The 14,723-nt window shown below is 33.8% G+C and overlaps 1 protein-coding gene across 13 annotated transcripts in view; it reads right to left on the bottom strand.

Annotated features, from left to right (window-relative positions):
• Positions 1-14,723, bottom strand: part of MYCBP2 (MYC binding protein 2) — a 272,995-nt gene that overhangs the window by 57,522 nt on the left and 200,750 nt on the right. For all 13 annotated transcript variants that reach the window (XM_013057218.2, XM_013057219.2, XM_013057220.2 and 10 more), the window contains 3 exons: positions 2,732-4,375; positions 1,466-1,635; positions 482-726 (listed from right to left, as the gene is read on the bottom strand). In XM_013057218.2, coding sequence (XP_012912672.1) covers positions 482-726; positions 1,466-1,635; positions 2,732-4,375 — 2,059 coding nt within the window. The remainder of the gene's footprint in view (positions 1-481; positions 727-1,465; positions 1,636-2,731; positions 4,376-14,723) is intronic.

Below are 14,723 nucleotides of genomic sequence, written 5' to 3'. Positions count from 1 at the left end.
ACATATAATGTATACATAATGTATATGTACATATATGTATTATATTTATCTTGGTATCTTCAAGGTCTAGAACAAAGCTGGTTCCCAGCTAACTAACATTTAAATACTAACAGAATGAAACTTTAAAAAATGAAAGATTTCAATAGCAAATTTTTTTTTCCACTATAGTACTTCCACCTATTAATAGACTGAAGTCAACTTTCCAAAAACTAAAAGACAGCTATTGTCTTAGTTTCTAAGTCATTTTTGCACTAATAATACAAATTGATATAGCGTTTACATGTTTTTTAAAAATACCTACGACCACAAAGTGTGTACCCTACCAGACATATATTGGTCAAAACAACTCACAAAATACATTCCTGGAGGTCTTTTATTGTACACAAAAGGAATGTAGTGTGGGTATTCAGAGAATGATATTAATCAGCAATGGCTATTAATCCCAAGTGATTAAAAACAAACAACCACCAAGTTATATTACCTAGCTAATGTCTGCAGGTAGAGACAAGGCATTTTAACAGGAAGATCCTCAGAAATGCCCTCTTTCACGCTGGGAAGATGAGACTGAAATGGCTTTGCAGGATGGTAACAGAGAATGCTTGGCTCCGCTGCACTGCTCAGGGACAGCAGGAAGAGCGCGTTTGCTTTAATCACCTGGTGAGCTTCCATGGTGGGCAAGGCACGAGGAGTCTTGACTTGCACTGGCTTCCTCCTGGACTGCTTGACCTGGCAAAGAAAACTGTGCAGTGATCTCCTTCTACTTGGATTCAAATGTCAAATTTCTTAGCCTGGCTATTGTGAGTTCTAATAAAAATTACTGAATACTTACAGAACAATTTTAAAATAATAATAGTGATTACTAAAAATAACATTCACTTCATGCTTTTCCTGAACTGTCTGAAATTATTTTATTTTGGACACAAACTATCTCTTTCCTTCCCTTGGGAAAATTTAAATGTAATTATTTTTTAAAGGGTAAATAGTGTGCGCGTGTGTATGTGCATTATATGTTTGGAAAAATTTTAGTTAGGTGTGCCTCTAGTTCCCATAGACCTAAAACATAATTAAGGGTTTAAGACAAAGAGAGGAGAAAGTGGAAAAGGAAAAGGAGAAGGGAAAAGAGGGGAAGTTCAGAGAGATAAAGGTGAAGAGGGAAAGCTATGTACATGTATGGAGTAGTATACCATTAATAATAAAGAATTACATAGTAAATGTTTGTCAGTCAGGCATATGTGCCACAGGTTAGTTGTCTTGTATTATTTAAAGATATAATTTATTTTTGTAATTAAAAATAAAACAACTAACCTAGTACAATATTAAACTTGTATATTGTTCCTATTATAAGATAAGCTGATCTTTAATATCATTTCTGTGGAGTTATCTAATATTGCATGATGATAAAAAGGGATTTTTATAAGATTGATTCCTATAATTAACAGTATAGCCATAACAGAATAAAAAATACCTTCTCCCTCGCAGCAGCCTGTTTTTCACGGAGGTATTTTTCTCTACAGCGATCACATACCAGATACCAAGTGCTTCCTCCTATGCCGCCATCACCACAGTTACCAGCCCATCCTCCACAAAAATGTCCAATGCTATTGTAACCTTGTCCACCAGCATACCGGCCACAACCTTGAAACAAGCGCAAAAATACACTGTAAGTGTCCTTAACAATCCAATGCTTGACACTTGTACATGAATGACGATTTACCTTTGCAAAATAAGAAAAATACTGAAGCAAGTATCTGACTTTTTTTTTTCCAGGCTATTAGCTGTATCAGAAAACATGCTTGGCTAAAAAATAACCAGTTAAGTAATGCCTAAAATACCGGAGATACTCTATATAGTTAGGGAAAAAGAAATTTAAGATAGGGGTACATTTAGGTTTACTGACATATGCCAATAAAATTGGACAAAATATTCTGTAGGAATGGTTTATTTTAAGAAATCATGTATTTTACAGAACATTTCATGTATAATATGTAGAAAGAAAAAAAAATTTAACCAAATTCATAATAGGTGAATTTTGGAATACTAATCAATTATTACAGAAATCCTTACATTTATCTAAAATATAGTCTTCTGGGCACCGGTGGCTCAGTTGGTTAAGAGACTGCCTTTGGCTCAGGTCATGATCCTGGAGTCCCAGGACTGAGTCAGCATTGGGCTCCCTGCTCAGCAGGGAGTCTGCTTCTCCCTCTGACCCTTCCCCTCTCTCATGCTCTCTCTCTCTCATATAAATAAATAAAATCTTAAAAAAAAAAAACCATAAAATACAGTCTTCTGATTAAATAGTTGAGATGACTTCCATAGGAAAATGACCAGGGAAATCAGTATAGTCTAATTTAATTTGCAATTTTTAATAGGAAAACACTAAAATTGAAGGAGACCTAATACTGGAACCTCTCCTATGTATATGGACAGGTCATTATTTCTGTTGTGTTAGACACCTTAACAAAACCTTAACAACACCCTTTGGGTAACACACAACATTTTAAAAATGAACTATTTTAGAATATGATACATTAAGTACCATTGTACTAGATTGCCTTACTACTATAAGAATTTCTTTACCTATTTTCCACAAAACTGATGCTGATACACTTTAAACAGTTTCCCTTTACTTTAACATAATTTATAGAACAGCTCAACTTAGAAGTGACTAAGTTCCTTTTTTTTTTTTTTTTTTTTTTTTTACACAAAGTACTTACAGATTCAATATTTTTACCTGGGTGAGCCTGTCGCATGTGATATGTCACTGGGTACGGATGGGATTCTCCACACAGCTCACAGATGGTATCTTTCTCTGGTCCTCCCACTGCCAGCTGGGCCATCTCACCAAACAAATTACCCCTGGGTCGAACTTCTGTCTTTTCCTTTTTCTTTTTGTCTTTTTTGGCCTTCTTATTTTCTTTTTCACACTCTTTCTTTTTAAGGACTGCACAAGAACCAGGACTTGGAAAAATCATATTCTGGGAAGCTGCTTTGATAGTAGCCAGAGAGATGTCTTCCCAAAATGCCACTAAATGTTGTAAAGTTAAGGGAAGAGGAGATTTGGACTTCACTGGGTGGTGCATGGACATTTCAAAAGTGGCTTCGGTTTTCCCATCCTCACATTTTTCATGTAGAGGTGGTTCTTTAAGCATAGACAACACCTTATTTTTGTTGATACTACCCATTTTAGATATATCTGGTCCATGAGGTGCAATATTAAACATATTCAGTGCAGATGATATCTCCAATGAATGTCTATTTTTTAATTTGGTTTCCTTTTCTTCTGTAGGCTGTTGGCTGTTTAAACTATTTCTTATAGGAGCATGTTCTTTGGAAAGTTCAGGATTAAACTTTAAGAAAGACGAACAGGCCATTGCATCATGGACTATGCCTTCATGCCACAGAAAAGAGGCAAAGACTGCTCTGGCACACTCAGCTACAGAAGGGGACATGGCTTGCTTGGCTGGCTCTAAAGGTTTGGATCCATCTCCTTTAAAGAGAAAGCTAGATTTTTCCTTTTTGGGCCTGGTGTGCCTATTAGCACATTTTCTACTTATTTTGGGGGATGCTCTCATTTCCTGTTCATCTTTCAGTGGTGCTTTTCCTATGCTGAAATGAACTTTATTGGAACTTTCATCGATACTCTTAAATTCACTGCTTTCATCACAGGTGCTATCTGTTAGACTATTTGTTTTCAAAGTACTTGAAGTGCAGACCTCAACCACTTCACTGTGAAGGTTTTCTTGTACCACATGGGGAGAAGGAGCTCTATTTTCGGATCCAGGGGAATCTTTAGAATCCTTTGGTACCGGTTTTGGTTTTGGCGATGTTGATCGTCCCCTTAATGGTTCTGTGAGGGGCATTTTCTTCTTGCGAAGGGTATCTGGGTCAAGTGTGTAAGAGTCTGATTTAGAACGTTCCCGAGGAGGATCAAGTTTAGTTTTAACAGGAGCAGTGCTTTTTTGAGGTAGATTTTTATCATGTGGTGAGGAGGAGCGTGGAGAACTAGCACCAGAAGGGCTAGACCTATTGGCTGGGAGAGTCTTTGGCTTAGGAGATGATGACCGAGAACCTGGTCCTGGGGATTCAGCTCTAAAGCTAGAAGACATCCTCCCATCAGATTTTAGTGTCTGCAAGGTGTTATGGTTGGGGGACAAGGACCTACTATGAGAGTCCGACCTCAACTTTGCAGCATCGGATTTCAACATCAGGGATTCACTAGCTGATAAGCCTTCTGTACCCCTTGGCTTCTTCTGATCAGCAGTAGTCCGGCTCATACGTCCATCAGGTTTAAGTGATCTGCTGTGTTTAGAGGGCAGTTCTGATTTTCCTGGTGTAGAGACTGGTCTAGAAGATGTTGAGATAGTTCCCCGGTCACCTGTATGGTCCATTTTATAGTGAAACTTGTTAATAAAACTATAACTTACTGACAATATAACCACTAAATAATTGAATAAAAACACAGCTAAAAAATGTATATTGTCATAGACAAAAATACTTAAAGAATAAGGAAAAAAGGGAAATATTTCTTGTAAAATTTCTATTGCATCATTACACAACCATTTCCACCAAAAACTATTTTCATGGATGCATAACAGACTGAACAAATACCACCTACGCATCAGTATGAATTATCCCTGATACCTCAATCTCAGCCCTAGTACAATTTTTCATTAGAATTTGAATGCAGGGGAAGACTAGAAAGAAAAACCATAACTATTTTCTGAATAATAAATTAAAACCGATGTATTTTAAAGTATAAAGTAGTTGAGCTAAATTTCCAGTAGAGTCGTACCTCACATCATTATTAGGGTAATGGTAAAGGTCATACTGAATTAGGAAGCTGGATCTATATATAGATACACTTATTATTCTCAAGTACACAAATAGATACGATTAGGCCGATAAGAGCTGCTTAGGAAACACTAGTGATTGGATTAGAATTTATAATTAATATATGAATGCCTGAAAGTTAATATTTAATTACATGTAATTCAGGCAGTCTATTGTTTATAAACAGACTGTATTCTAAAAGTTTATTAAGTTCACTAAGTTTAGCTGGTTAGAACTTAGAGCTTGTGTCTTCTAGAAAAAAAATGGTGGGATCCTGAGAGTTAGTAGTACAAGTCTGAATCATGGGGCCCTGAAATAAGGAGTCAAGAAAATGACAGAAAAAAGGGGATTAAAAAAAAAAAAGTCTCTCTTTGCCAGGCAGAGCACTAGTTGTTTCTATAGGGACACCACTATTCTTGGCGTCCTGGCTTTCAGGCAGTGCCTCTCCTTCCTCATGTTCTCCTTTGAGGCCTTAGAGCCAGGCTGTCTTTGTCACAGGTAATAAGGGTCAATCTAGAACATTACTTTTCTTCCATAAAATAAAAACTTCTACCTTTAATGCACATAAAATTAGTTGTAAGGAGAAAAACAATCTGATTAAAGTGATTCAAGTGGTATTAAAGACTAAAAACTCATAAATCTTGCTAGAAGTATTTATATTTTTTGAAAAAGGGTATATGGTAAATTGAGATGGATCTCTTAACTGGTTATATTACAGGTATTTCTCTCTCTCTCTCTTTTTTTTTTTTTTTTAAAGGGATGCAAACAAATTTGGATAATGTAGGAAATATTTTTTGGCTGGCCTGTATGTGTGTGTGTGTGGGCATGTGCAAGTGCACACAGGTGTTTGTAGCCAATACTCTAGTTGTCTAAATATCAAGATAATATTGCCATAGAATTTGCCCTCCTAATGGAAGGTCCAGAAGGACAAGTATCTTTGTCTGCTATTTTTCAGTGATATAATGTCAACAATGGGTCATGGAATATAGCATGTGCTCAATAAATACTTTTTTCTTCTGTTATTCCCAAATTTCACATTCCCTGAAAATCCACTTTTTATAATGATGACTCCCAAGGCCACAGGGCAGAGGTAACTATAGCCACTATGGAATAAGGGTCAGATGCTGGCAAGTCTTGTAATGTAGAAAAATAATGAAGTATGGCAGATAGCCTCTCCAGAACATATTAATGAATGGAGCAGTTATTTAACTGTGAAACACCAATGTCAAGAATAATTATTCTCACTCTTTGAATAAGAAAAATACACTAAACATAATGTTCTTCAGTTTCTACAGTTCTTTAGCATTCTATCATGAATTTCATTTATCATATGTAGTATGTATTCTCTGCATAAAGATAGTATAAGAGACAAGGCTAAATTGAGGGAAAAGTTGTGAAAAAAAATTACATTATAAAAAAATTCTAGACACTGATGCTACCTTGTAGAGCACAGATAAAAAAGATGTAAAATCTGACAAGTAAGTGCTCTCAAACTGTACAAAGGTAGTTTAGCAAACTGCTGCTCAAATTACTGATCTAGTAATGGGTCCATAGAGCAAATTTTATAAATAAACTCTATTTGGTAGAATTAAATATCAACCTAGTTCTTTCCACTAATTTTCCATGTGTGATGTTTGGAGTACTAATTTCTGTTACTAATTTGATATCCTGAAGTGCTATCATCATCACATTTACTTCAGAAACTGAACAATATGTAACAGTAAAACTAGACAATTAAGTAAACAGTAAATCTTTTATGTTTGCCAGTCCTTTCTCTAAGAGATCAATTCATGAATCGAAACAGGTATGCTTTCTAAATCAATGGTGTGCAATTCCTCATAAAGGGAGATCTCTGTGGTTGGCTGAATAACGGAATCTTACAAATAACAGGAACACCACTTGTCATATGCTAGCAATAAATGTTTGCTATGTAGAGAAGGTCAGAGAGTACAGGCGCCTGTACAGTTCATCTCTTTGCCTCTAGCAGTGATGAATATTTTCTCAAGATCTGTAAGTGGCCAAAGCTGAATACCTTTTGGGAGTCTGAGTTTATAAATAATGCAGAATTATTTCTTCCTGAACTGTTAATTGCCAAATTATAAATAAATCCTTTTGACAAATTTACTTTTCCAAAACACATTACATATATTTTTAAAAAAGAATGTCATGTTTGCTAAGTATGATAGGCCCATATGCTAACTAATTGATGTTTTTCTTCTTCATTTGGGTTTAAAAAGTTTTGGAGCATGTAGTAAGTATTAGGAAAAACTGTCATTTGTAGCTGCTTGAAATATCAGTACATATAAAAAAGATCAATAAATATAAATAAAGTATTTAGAACATCCATAATACTTTCACATTCATCACTTAATTTAGTTTAATCATTGTATTTATCGTATGTAAGTTTAAGTGATAGTAGGCAAAAACTGTCTAGTCTCAATGCAATTCTGAAGAAAAAATAATACAGGGCGGGATGGAAATTTAGTACATTCAAATAAATCAGTAAACATGTTAAACGTTACATATTCATTCACCAATGACCTGTATAATTCTTTCATGCCAAAAGCATAAATGATCAGGTTATGTGATACTACACTATAATTAACATACCATAATATAATACTATATTGTGCTATGCCATACTATGTATCAGGTTATACAACTCTATATACCGTACAGATCAGGTTCTACAATACTATTTACTATCCTATAGGAATATATAGTATCACTGTGAACTGTAAAAATGAGGAATGTAAAAACGTTTTACTGATTTCTAAGAAAAAGGAGAATTACTTGAAAGACTTATGTAATATGTTAACTACTGGTACAAAAATAATTTGATAAAATTTTCTTAAAACACAGGATTTTAAGTTTAATTAAATATTACTTTAAGACAAAAAAAAGTGTAGGCATCTATAGTCCTATAAAAGACCAAAAGCATATTTTTAAACTATCTGAAATTTTATCAGTTGTCATAGTAGTTTGAATATTTCTAAATTTAAAATTTTAAAACTAAGAAAATGCTACAAAGAAGACTTAATGACAGATGGGACATGTAGGTTTAGACCTATGTATCTATGTATGTATATCTATCCTGATAACTAAGTTAAACTAAAAAACTTTAACTTAATTTTCGAAGAAGAAACTAAAACAGGAAAACGATTTAACATTCTGTAGCAATAAAATAAGTTTAAGGCTAAACCTGCCACCTGAGATACTACATTCTTACAGATCACAACATCCTTTATGCCTTATACAAATATACCATCTGTTCTGATGATACTGACTTAACAATTTCCCAAATCAGGGACTTCTTTCAATATCTCTATTTTGTTTTTGTTTGTTTTTCCTATTTTGTTTTTTTAAGACCTTACAGAGGTCTGATATTAAGTAAAAGTAATACTTAACCTATAAATATAATTAACATGCATATCAACAGGATAATTAACAATATATTATTGAATAAATACAACATAAATTGCCCCCAAATATCAAATTTTAAATAAAATGATAAACTTTAATCTTTAAAAATGGAATGGAATGGAAATGACTGAGGTGAACTAATAAAACTTTATTGAAACCTCCTATGTTCACTACGAATGGCCCATCCGTGAATGCACGCATACCCACCCTTGAGTTTGTGAGACAGAGATGAGAGAGCAGAGGCAGGCCCAGCTACACCATAAGTTTTGTAAATGCGCTCGCGAGAAGCAAGGTTGTGAGATGGAGATTCTATAGTGGAAAACATTGGCAAAGAAGCAGCACAGATTCAATGGAAAAAAAAATTCAGCAGAGAACACAAGCAGAAACAAAGCATTTCAAATGGTATGCACAATCACCTTAGTAAAAAGTTTGTATTTTGCTAAATTTTCCAATAGGTTTATATTTCTCTAAAATTAAAATGGAAAACAAAGACCAAATTGATTTAAATTAATTAAGATAGCTCCAAATGCATTAAAAGTTAAGGCTCATTTCTCTCATAAACCAAATTTGAACATTCCTTTTTAGACTAATATTTCTTTAACTCATTTTTCTTGTCTTTGGTGCTCACTTACTTATAAATAAAAGTTTATAAGTAAATTTTTTTCTTTTGTAAATAGTGGGAGATACAGAAATATTACTTACAGTTTAGCATACTACTGTTGCCTAGTTTTCTATATGGACACATGACTATGACTTTTCCAGTATGTATGGAAACATTTAGGGTTGACTACTTTTCTGAATCCACCTTTGGTGGGAAATGTTAGTGCTACTCCCAATATTTAGTATTTGTTCTATATAGCCTATTACTGAGATACCAAATTTTGTTTATAAAAAGTTTTGCAACACAAAGCAAAGCAAATTTACAAGTCACTGAAAAATGTTAGACACATTAATGATTTATCATGCAGAAAACGAAGTACTTAAAATTATCTTTTTTTCCAAATAACAGAACTTCTGAATTATAATCTTTTAAAAGGAGTATCTTAAAAAACCTTCTATCTAAATCTGAAAAAAAAAAGTATTTCATTTAAAATTTTAACACACAGCAATGAAAATAAATGTAATCCATTGAGCTAAAATAAATTCAGGCAGTAAGGAGATAACTTTATTATTGAAACAAAAATTGGATACAACATACACTTTTCTCAAAACAGAAAAAGTAATAGTTGACTGACTTATTAGCATGGCCAAGATTAAAGATGAACTACTCATAAGCCAAGAAGTCCTTCCATGCAAGGTATGGACTATGAATTACATGTCAGACACTGTTCTAGGAACTGAAGATAAAACAATGAACAGAAATAAAGTCGATGCTCTTATAGAGTTTATTTATCTTCAGGTAAAAGGAGAGGCAACAAACAAATATATACTAGCTCAAGTGGTGACGAATTTGGGAGCCACAAGCATGCAGATGCTGAGTGACATTCCATGCCTGGAGAGGACCAGTTAGGGATGGCGTCCAGAAGAGAAAAAGCCCTGGGACATTCCTAGGAAGACACAACAGAGGAGGATGCAGAAAAGAGAAATGAACAGTCAATGAGGTAGGAAACATCCAGCAGAAGATATTTCAGGGAAAAAAAGAGGGATCAACTCTGTCACACACTCCTGGACAGAGTACCAGAGATCTTAGTACTGACGAGCAAAAGTGACTAGTAATTTCTGTGAATAAGGATGACTGCAAGGACCTCTTGCAGTGGTTCAAGAGAGAAAGGCAGGAATGCATGGAGAGGCGGGGCATACATGCCCTCAAATCATTTTCATCTAAGTTTAAAAAAAATAGTAATTTTTAATGTTTTTGGGCACCTTCTTTATGAAATCTATAAAACCTCAAAGGTACCAAGCACTGCGAAAGGAGTTCTTCTGCTATTTAAATCTCATGTAATACAAAGTCTGAACCCGTCTCTGAAAATATCCATTAGGAGGGTACTAGTTTTTGGCTAGAAGAGTTAATTCAAGGAAAATTCAAACTACAAATTTAAGGACACAGTCTTTTTTTTTTTTTTTTAAAGATTTTATTTATTTCTTTATTTATCAGAAAGAGAGAGAGAGAAAGCACACAAGCAGGCAAAGAGGCAGGTGGAGGCAGAGAGAGGCAGGCTCCCTGCCGAGCAAGGAGCCCAATGGAGGACTCGATCGCAGGATCCTGGGATCATGACCTGAGCTGAAGGCAGTGGCTTAACCCACTGAGCCCCCCAGGTGTCCCTAAGGATACAGTCTTGTGGCTTGCTTGCTAAAATCTATGAAGACAGGGTTTAGCAGGAGGACACCGGAGAAGAAATCAGAATACTATCTTAATTGGAAGCGCCCATAAACATAAATGTGAAAAATAAGGCAATTTGTAGGGTAAGGTGTTAGAGGTTTAAGGACAAACTCCTGGAAAAGGGTTTGAAGTCAAAATTGCTTTGAAGTCTTTTCAATATGTTACAAAGCCTAGAGATATTGAATTCCTAGCTATGATTCAAGTGAATAAGAAGAAACATTTTTTGGAAGTCTTAAATGCCTAAAGAAATTAAGCTGTGACTACACACTTGTTCTATGCATCTAATTTTCACAAAATTAGCTCATATTTGAAAACAGTTTGTTACAATTTTTAAAAAAGATTTGTATTTTTCAATTTAAGAAGAGAAATAATCCTTAAGACATACATTGATAACTTTATACAAAAGAAAAAAAGTTAATCAACTTTCAGGCAATTTGTTAGAAACTAAATAATCATGTTCTTTTAAAAATCTCACTTTTTAGGCAAAACACCTAATTATTAAATTTGCCTCTGTGGAATTCTGATTATTTTGGGTGCAACATACAGTTCACTAAAAAGAGTATTAAAAGCAGGATTAAAAAACAGGATTAAAAAACAGGATTAAAAAACAGGATTTTTCTCCAGTACTCATATGAAGTCTATGCTGTGTGTTTGGTATAAAATATCCCTTTATTAACAATATGGTTCTTAATATGTCATTTATTCTTAGTTTTCTTTGTTTTGGATCCCAACTATTAAGTTCCCTGGGGAAGTTCGTTCATTTTCACATCACAGGAACTCTGAGTTCACTGTAAACTGTACTTAAAAAAATTACTCCCTAGGTATTGATAAGAAAAAAAAAACAGTATAACTTTCATTTTTAATAGGAAAGCATTCTTGTTTCAGTTTAACAAGGACAAAATGTGGTTCTGCTGTGAATTTTAGAACCCTGACCTTTGTCACTGGGAACATAAACTGGAAGAATCGAAGAATATGTCACCATCTAGTGGCAGCACACAAAACTGCAGTTCTGGGATTTAAAAAGTAGCATATACTTCTTTTCATTGTTAAGTCAACAATTAAGCAATGATTAGAAATGTTAGACGGAATATTAGAAACAACACTATGCTGAAAATACATTACATATAAGAGGTCAGGTGTCTAATCATATCGCCTATGTCACTATCCCTGACACTCTGATAGGAGAAATAATATTGATGGAATTTTTTCCACTTAACATCCATCTTGTAGAAGGCTACAAATAACTGGCAGAAATAATCTTCAGCACCTATTTCTCCTCCTTTTCTAGTTCTCAATCTTAAAAAGACTTGGATTGGATTTGATAGTCTCAATAAAATTACTAAATGTAATCCTAACATAGATATTTGAAAGTATTTGAGGACATTTTATAAATAAATCTATGTCAATGCTCAAATTTCACTATTCTGTCCATTCTTATACAACCTACATTGATGTGTGTGTATATATATGTTTTAAAATATAAGAAAGAAATCTAATTCTATAGATCCTTCATAAGCAATGATCATAAAATTTCACTGAGCTTATTATGGTAGAACGACAGGGACAGTGCTCCTGACTTTCTTCACCTGATTTAAATCCCAGTACTGTACATTTGTATTCTGCTCTGAATAGAACTTCAGATATTTTTGACAGTATGGATGCCTTCCACAGACAGAAAATGGTTAAGTTTAACTTGATATTCTGGAAACTATTTTAAAATTATCTATTTTAAAAAATATAAAAAAACTAGTTTATTGGTTCTTGAGACATTATATAAATTAAACATTTAAAATGGTCAAAAGATGTGAGTAATTGAACAATATGCAGATAAAAAATTAGTGTAATTAAGTATAACAATTATTCTTACTTCTGTCTATTAATAGTTTGGAGGATTTAAAAGAAGGTGATAGTAATAATTACATACTCTTAGCTAGCAGCCGCCTGGACTGACAGTTTTAGATGCAATATCACTGCATGATCAGTAAATCTAGAATACTAGTAAATGTAGGAGGAAAAAAACTGAATTAAGTGAATGCTAAAGGAATGGGAAATAAAATCTATTCATTAAATGAATTATAAAATAATGAAATCTAGAACAAAATTTCCAACTGAAAGATAAAACAGAAATAAGTTTTTCATTAAAATGTAACACTAACCTAAATGAAAAGAAAGTTGTAAGAAAGATGGATGACCCCTAGGATAACCCCTAAAACACAATCTGTCTCTAAGTAACTTCGAGACATAACTGCACCTGCATAAAACATATTCACAGCATATTACTGAATAAATAGTAAATTCCAAGTAACTATGGTTAAGGGATATAACATTAGGGAAAAGTGTATCATTTCAGAGTTTTTGATGGCTGAGATAGGAAAATGCTGAGAAAATTTGATGTGTATGTATCCTGGGCCTTAGAAAGAATAACTTCAAAAAACTCCATGAAAAGGTTAAGTATTACTCCTTAAGCAATAATGTGAGGTGCAAGAGAGCTGGGAATGCTCTCAAAAATAAAAATCTGGCTCTCCACAAACTTCTTACTAACTGTAAGGTGAAAAGTGGTAACTATTCATCAGAGAAATCAGACACTTTGTTCTGGTTCAAAACAGGAGGATACAACAAATGTAGAACAAAGACAGCTAAAACTGAAACCAAAACAAAAAGGTTTTTAGAGAAGATACTTATGTTTGAAGAAAGAAGAAAAGAGGAGAACATAAATTCAAGGTTCCATCTGTGCCACAGCTTCATGGTAGGCAGGTAAGCAAATGGGACAAATTTTGTGGTATGATTACAATCCAGGATAGAAAGGACTTCTCAGTCTTGGAAACAAAGCTGGCATTTATACACTACCATTCACAGTAATATCTGAAAATAGTGTTACTACATGAAGAATCAATCTCAAGAAAAATAAAAGTTATGCTGTAAAATGTACACTGAAGACTAGCTAGGAAACCTTAACTGTTTCTTTCCAAATTCTTTCTTGCCACTCCTTCCACACTGAGAATAAAACTGCTCTCTCTCTCAGGCTATGATTTCTTCTAAGCTTCCCTGGAGCTTAAGATATGTTAAGTGCTTGCATCAAAAGGCAATAGTGATACCAGCAGATAACACGCATGGGGCACCCCACTTATGGCAGGGTAAACAGGGCTCAGATGTGTCAGTTACCTAACTATATAAAGCTAGTATGTGGCTGGAGGGGAAATTTGAGTTTTAGGTCTTTCCATCACTTCATCTCTGTAAGTTAAATAAACACAGTGTTGGTATATATTTATATTCTCAAATGTAAATAAATATGCATGCAGATACTCAAGTGGACCTTTTAAGTCACATTTAACAAATTTTGGTTTCATTTAAGAATGTGACATACAGGTGTAACAGAAAAACTCTTGTTGCAATGTAACCTTGAGGTTTCCTATCTAGGCTTGAAAGTCCTGTCAAAATAACAGATAACATAACAAATAATGACAAAATAACATATGTTACATGTTTAAAATGTCTGGGAGAATACTAAATTGTCTTCATTATAATTTTTTCTACAAGAAAAATAAATACAAACTACGTAGCATCCTGTATAGTAGATATAAACGCCCATGTTAAACACAGTCATTTGGGATAGTTTCTCAGTTGGAGGATCGTGCTTAAGTATACTCAGAATTATCATAACTCTGTATATTAGGCATCATATAGGCATTATAGCGTTTTATTTATTTATAGTGGTTTTAATTAGTACTGAAATATTTTTCCTCTTCTTTGAAGATGTACTCTGAGTAAAAACTGGAATATCTAGCGTGAAATAACAAGAACTACATGATCTTAAATTCATGTTTTACACTGAAGAAAGTGATCATCTTAGGCATTTATACTCAATAAAAATTCCTTCAATGCCTATGATGTATGAGACCTGGGCAGGGGCTATGGAACAGAAAATGATGCTTTCAAAAGGAAGGAGTAAAGAGTGAAAAAAGTAAGCGGTATGATATTCTTATAGAAATCAGGCAGAGATATCATTTTCCACCTCAGTTCACTAGACCCTCATTGCAAAATTGTTTACCAATTCTAAAAACTCCATAAATAATCTGAAATAAAAAAGTAAATTACAGAACAGTAAAGAAAAAGCTTACATGCACACTTTTCTCTCTCATGCCTATCTACA

Source organism: Mustela putorius, unplaced genomic scaffold (assembly GCF_011764305.1).
Source record: "Mustela putorius furo isolate JIRA1106 unplaced genomic scaffold, ASM1176430v1.1 tig00003974_pilon_pilon_pilon, whole genome shotgun sequence".
NCBI classification, from domain to species: domain Eukaryota; kingdom Metazoa; phylum Chordata; class Mammalia; order Carnivora; family Mustelidae; genus Mustela; species Mustela putorius.
Note: the sequence above shows the minus strand (reverse complement) of the source record. Positions and strands in the feature narration are given on the sequence as shown.